The sequence below is a fragment of the Engraulis encrasicolus genome, chromosome 3 (genome assembly GCF_034702125.1).
Source record: "Engraulis encrasicolus isolate BLACKSEA-1 chromosome 3, IST_EnEncr_1.0, whole genome shotgun sequence".
NCBI lineage: Eukaryota > Metazoa > Chordata > Actinopteri > Clupeiformes > Engraulidae > Engraulis > Engraulis encrasicolus.
Genome location: NC_085859.1, coordinates 5,121,870 through 5,127,676, shown reverse-complemented (window position 1 = coordinate 5,127,676; position 5,807 = coordinate 5,121,870). Strand labels below are relative to the sequence as shown.

The window sequence follows — 5,807 nt, the reverse complement described above, 5'->3', positions numbered from 1 at the left end:
CATAATATACAAAATATAGTAAATAGCCTCACTTGTCTGCTGTGCATGGTTCTGTTACATGATTAATGTAGCCTAGGCTATGTCATTCTGGTCTGGAAATTAATGTTTTTTTTAAGCTTACAACAAGCAGGTAATTCATGTGGATGGAAGGAGATATGGCAGCTAAAATTGTTTTAAACATTGCACCAGTCTTACTTTACATTGCTTGTCAACCTAAGCAAGTATTATGATATCAGGTGGGTGTTAGTGAGTAGTGAGTAGGCTATAACAGCTACTTTACTGGATTTCATTGCTTGGCATACTTGGCTAATGTTAGCATGCTAACTAGCGATTTCTCTGATCAAAAACAAAGCTCTTTTTCTCTCTAATTCAAAATAGTAACCTCATAACTATTAGGCTTTCCATAATCACAAACGGTTGCTGATTAAATCACATAGTTCCAAAACACCCTCTGAAACTCCTGCATCATGCAATGAGTGGTTTAATGAGAACATGATAATCTCCATCCAGCAGAGCAGCACTAGCCTACTCTTTGCGCTTGCCCCCTCTGTCTCTCGAGTGAGTCTCCAAATTCAAAATAGATCGCAAGCTGTCACTCGTCCCGCCCCCTTTCTCAGAACTGTCTGTTTATTGGTTCACAGACTTCCCAGAGACAGTTGGAAGAGATATTACTATTGGCTGAGGGGCGCTTTGCCGTGAGGAGCGCTTTCGCCACTCTTTGTTGATTGCGACTTCATAAAAAAACTTCATATCGCAAAATTACGCATAGGAGAGCGTCATTTCGGCGCCCCTTCTTCACATGGCGCTCTAGGCGACCGCCTAGCTGGCCTATGCTAAAAACCGGCCCTGTGTTTAGCAGCTGTATCTGCTTTCTATAATACAATAGCTTTTCTTCTTCCGTCTTTCTTGGCAGTTTTGAATGAGAATGTGCGATATAAATAAGATTGATTGATTGATGGATTGATCATAGAACCCAAACCCAGGGTAGAGTGTGTGTGTGTGAATGTGGTGTGGACTCTGTGCAGGAGGGTCATTGTGTCTCCAGAGATGCTGTAGAAGGCCAGAGTTCCTGCCCTGTGATCCACATACACTCCTATTCTGGAGCTGGCCACTAGAGGGAGTTTAGTCTCTTTATGCTTGTGACTGAAATAGGAGCTGGAGCTGCGGATTCCCAGCATCCAGGACTGATCATTATATCCAAACCCGCACTCAACACCCCATCCTTTCCTGCTGATGCTTTTATATGACACTGCTATACCAACACCTACACTCCACTCAACCTCTCAGTAGCAGCGTGCAGACACACCCTCTCTACACAGCACCTGGGGATACAAATCAAATCTGTTTGGATGATCAGGATATGACTGGTCCTCATCTCTCTTCTCCACCCTCCTGTTCTCCTCAGACAGATGGAGTTTTGTGTGTGCTGTGTTTGGATCCAGAGTGAAGAGACGGGAATCTGATGGAGGAGAAGACGGGATACAACAAGTTTATTTACATAATGTTTCCTGTGTGTGTTGGTCTGACCAGGAAGACAACGAATAAAGTTTCCCAAATGGCCTGGTTAACCTAGCCAGGCCGTGCCCTCCTAGCGACGCAACAGCTTCAGCGTTGCTACTAGTCAGGTCAAGAGTCAATGCAAGCACTTTCCGAGTTCCTGCAAAGACGGGAACTCCTCCCACTTCGTTGGGACGCAAACAATCATTAGCAAACCAAGGGAGGCCATTTGGGAAATGCTGTTTGGGAAATGTTAATTGTTATGCTCTGGGTCAGACCAAGTCTCGAAGAGATTTGAATGTCGATGATAATCAGGCTATGGTTAACCCACCTCCCTCGATTTGCTACTGGTCGAGGCCAGAAAAGGCTTTGCCCAAGTTTAAACCACACATTGTCTTTCTCCCAATAGAATGTCTCTGCTTAAACCACGTCACTGCCTTGAACACGCCTCTACTCAAGGCCGTTGGAGCTGGTCAAAGTTGATTGCTTCCCGACAAAGTGGGTGGAGTACCTGATTTCGCCGGAGCTCAGAAACGATATTTGTATTGCTCCTGGCCTGGCTAGAAGCAACGCCGAAGGTGTGGCGTCATTAGGAGGGCGTGGCCTGGCTAGTGTGTGTGTGTGTCAGTGTTGCCAGATTGGGCGGGTGCCCGTCCAATTGGGCTACTTTGGATAAGCGTCTGCGGGTAAAAATCGGAAAAAATTGTCCATTTGGCATTTTTTTCAGCCGTTTTGGGCCCATAGAAGTCAATGTCATTTGTTGAATTTGGGCGGAATTTAGTGCATTTTGGCGTTGCGTCACTAGGGCGTGGCCTGGCTAGTATGTGTGTGTGTGTGTGTGTGTGTGTGTGTGTGTGTGTAGTGGTATAGTGTAATATGCATTCCATCCAGTGGGGGCACTATACTGTCTCCCAAAGTTATGTGCAGCGTAAAGCATTGCAACAAAAGGAAGAATGAAGGAGTTCACTAAAGAATTTGATGAATGCTCTCCTATGTGTCTCATTTGTAATCTTCATTCATCTTGATATACAGTAGGCTATACGCTGTGTGCATGCGTGCGTGTGTGTGTTCGTGTGTGTGCGTGTGTATGCATGTGTGCATGCGTTTGTGTGTGTGCATGTGTATGCATACGTGCGTGCGTTCGTGTGTGTGCGTGTGTATGCATGCGTTTGTGTGTGTGCATGTGTATGCATGCATGCGTGCATGCGTGTGTGTGTGTGCGTGTGTATGCATGCGTGCGTTCGTGTGTGTGCGTGTGTATGCATTCGTGTGTATGCATGCGTGCGTGCGTCTGCATATCCAACTCACAGCGTAAGAAGTCCTCTCTTGTCACTGGTTCAGGAAGAGCCTGGCCATCAAACGCTGAAATGCATGAAGTATGAAATGCATAAAACACACGAACGATACAAAATGCTCCACATTCAATCATATGACAGAACGACAGTATGGGCCTCCAGGTGTAGGAATCTAATAGGTTAGCACCTCCCATGAAACAGACAGGTAAAGATGGTCTAATAGGTTAGCACCTCCCATGAAACAGACAGGTAAAGATGGTCTAATAGGTTAGCACCTCCCATGAAACAGACAGGTAAAGATGGTCTAATAGGTTAGCACCTCCCATGAAACAGACAGGTAAAGATGGTCTAATAGGTTAGCACCTCCCATGAAACAGACAGGTAAAGATGGGGGTGCATACTGTAGGTGCATCCTAATAGGTTAGCACCAGGGCTCTGAATTAACTTTTTTCGTCACCAGTCAAAATGGCTTGTAGATGCTCATTTACTAGTCAAACGCACTCTCACTAATGGGTCAAAGAGGCTAGGAAGTTGGTCTGTTCTAGCAGCCAAACTGAAATGTCACCAGCATTTGGCTGTTTGGCTGGTGCTAATTTAGAACCCTGGTTAGCACCTCCCATGAAACAGACAGGTAAAGATGGGGGTGCATACTGTAGGTGCCATTAGGTCAGGGGTCCCCAAACTAAGGCCCGGGGGCCGGATGCGGCCCACCAAGCCCCTTTGACCGGCCCTCTTCCTCTCTGCACCTCACCATTTGAACTGTCCCAAAGAAGCAATTCTCACAGAAAAAAATGATAAATTGAAGGATTGAAATTGAAAGGATTAAAATGGAAAAACATGTGAAGTACTCACTTCTTTTGCAAATCATTTGTAATGATTAACTATGTTGTGCTAGAAATTATGGCTATAACAGGCAGTGGCCTAGTATACAGCCCACATGATTGTTCCCGGCCCCTGATCACAGTCAGGAACGATAATGTGGCCCCCAGAGGAAAAAGTTTGGGGACCCCTGCTCTAGGTGTTCAATCCGATTGAGAAACGTAGCCATGCCGCACTTATGCTGCAGTCACACCGCCGGCGTTGAACGAGGCAAAAGATTCAACCTGAAGTGTTCAGCCAGGAATCTCGACCAACTGAAGCTCGTGTTTAGAAAAATGTGAATATTCCATTGGCTGACGCCTGCCACCGCCGAGCTCATTACATATTTTTAGATGAAGTTCAACTTTTGACGCCCTCGGCTTTTGACGCCCTTGACGCTAGAAACACTTGTGCTGCTTTTAACGCGTCTGCTGCCTGCTCTCCCATACAAAGTCAATTACTTCCGCATCTTTCCACGCATTCAACGCCGGCGGTGTGATCGCGGCATTAGACACTCTCTTAAGTTTAAAGACTTTTCTTTGTCTGCTAGCACAGTAACGTACTATCAGCATTTCATGTCAGGATGGTCTTGTGTATCCTTCTGGTGTGATGTCTGTTGGTGTGATGTCTGTTGTGTTCTTCACGCCACAAGTATGACCGCTTGGGGACCGAAACATTGGTTTGCAATGCAAACTGACAGTTTTTCCTCTGTGGAATGGGGTGATAATGTAGACGTCAGCAGGTTCTTTTAAATTTTTTTTATTTGTATGGCCTTTTTTGCCTTTATTTCAGATAGGATAGTGGAGAGCAATAGTGGAACCCTGGATGGAAGCCACAGCGCCCCCCGATGTCAGCAGGCTCAATTGGGTAAGTTCTGAACATAACTTGTGAGGGAATGGGAATGGGCACCAGCACCAGGAGACAGGTTTCATGTAAACAATTAATGATAAATAGCTACAAATGTGGTAAATACACGTTTTGTTAAAAGCGAAACTTTCGGTTTTTCACTGGATCCGGATCCGGCAGGATCTTGAGCAGTGGATCCGGTATCCAGCAGTTACCTAAAAATCAGGATCTGGTGCATCTCTAGCCTAGGTTTTTCAGTCAGTCTTTCACAACCCCAATTGCTGCATGAAGTGAAAGCCCTTTGGAATCGGCCAGTGCAGGCAGTGTGGCAGTAAGTCAATGAGTCAAAAAAATAGTTTGAGTCAACGTAATAAAAAGGGTCCATGTGTGCGAGTAGGCTATGTGTTTCCCTTTCCTAACCCTTTCTTAGGATCCGGTATCCAGTTCCGGATCCGGCAGGATCTTAAGCAGTGGATCCGGTATCCGTCAGGATCCTAAAAATCAGGATGCGGTGCATCTCTAATCTGGGTCACCAGCTCAGCAAATCGTTGGTACAGCGCGGTTAGGGTCGTTTATGCAGTGAAAATTGGGCTTGTGTATGTGTGTGTGTGTGTGTGTGTGTGTGTGTGCGTGTGTGTTTGTGTGTGTGTGTGTGTGTGTGTGTGTGTGTGTGTGTGTGTGTGTGTGTTTGTGTGTGTGTGTGTGTGTGTGTGTGTGTGTGCGTGCAAGTACTCACATTTCAAGATCTGAGCCTTATTTGCTGATTTGAGATAAAGAAGAACATTCTTGTGAGTACAGCACAACAGTTCAATCATTTGTGCACAAAAAATGTTTGTAAAATCTGCTGATGTCTGATATGATTTCAACATTTGTCAAACCTGCTGTGTGTATGTTGTCCATTTCCTTCTCGAAGATTGAATGCAATTTCTTCTCCAGCTGCATCTTCAGTGCAGACACAGATTCCTTCAGGGGCTCAAAGAAGCTGCGTTGGTTGAAGGTCCACCTGGTCTCTGTAGCAGATGGCTCATCAGTGATGGACATGGACCCCATGTTCTGTATGAAGACCATTGGACCATTTGGCAAGTATTACTTTCAATTCTCAGTCTCGTACGGTTATCAATGATCATGACATGAATTTGTCAACTATTCCAGTTTCTAATGCAGAAAGGTAAATGTACTGCGGTAAGGTGCCTGTTCAAGCAGCAACTGTTACTGGAAAAGTGCAAGTAGCCTTTGATGATGGGGGCATTGAGGTTGAACGAGCAGAGCTCCACATTTGTTTAAAGGTGCATTGTGTAAGATGGTGGCCAG

The 5,807-nt window shown here is 45.5% G+C and overlaps 1 protein-coding gene across 1 annotated transcript; it reads right to left on the bottom strand.

Moving 5' to 3' along the window:
* Positions 1–875: 875 nt before the first annotated feature.
* LOC134446469 (tripartite motif-containing protein 16-like protein) lies at positions 876–5,564 on the bottom strand. Its single transcript, XM_063195837.1, has 4 exons — positions 5,375–5,564; positions 5,233–5,256; positions 2,806–2,859; positions 876–1,459 (listed from the first exon to the last, which is right to left on the bottom strand). Exons 1-4 carry the CDS (start codon positions 5,562–5,564, stop codon positions 1,284–1,286), a joined length of 444 nt encoding a protein of 147 aa, XP_063051907.1. The 3' UTR covers positions 876–1,283.
* Positions 5,565–5,807: the final 243 nt, after the last annotated feature.

Coding starts and splice junctions, on each gene's coding strand:
- LOC134446469 (XM_063195837.1), bottom strand. CDS start 5,564: ATGGTCTTCATACAGAACATGGGGTCCATGTCCATCACTGATGAGCCA. Junction 5,257..5,374: donor GGACAACATACACACAGCAG/GTTTGACAAATG, acceptor ATCTCAAATCAG/CAAATAAGGCTCAGATCTTG. Junction 2,860..5,232: donor TAAGGCTCAGATCTTGAAAT/GTGAGTACTTGC, acceptor CATGCATTTCAG/CGTTTGATGGCCAGGCTCTT.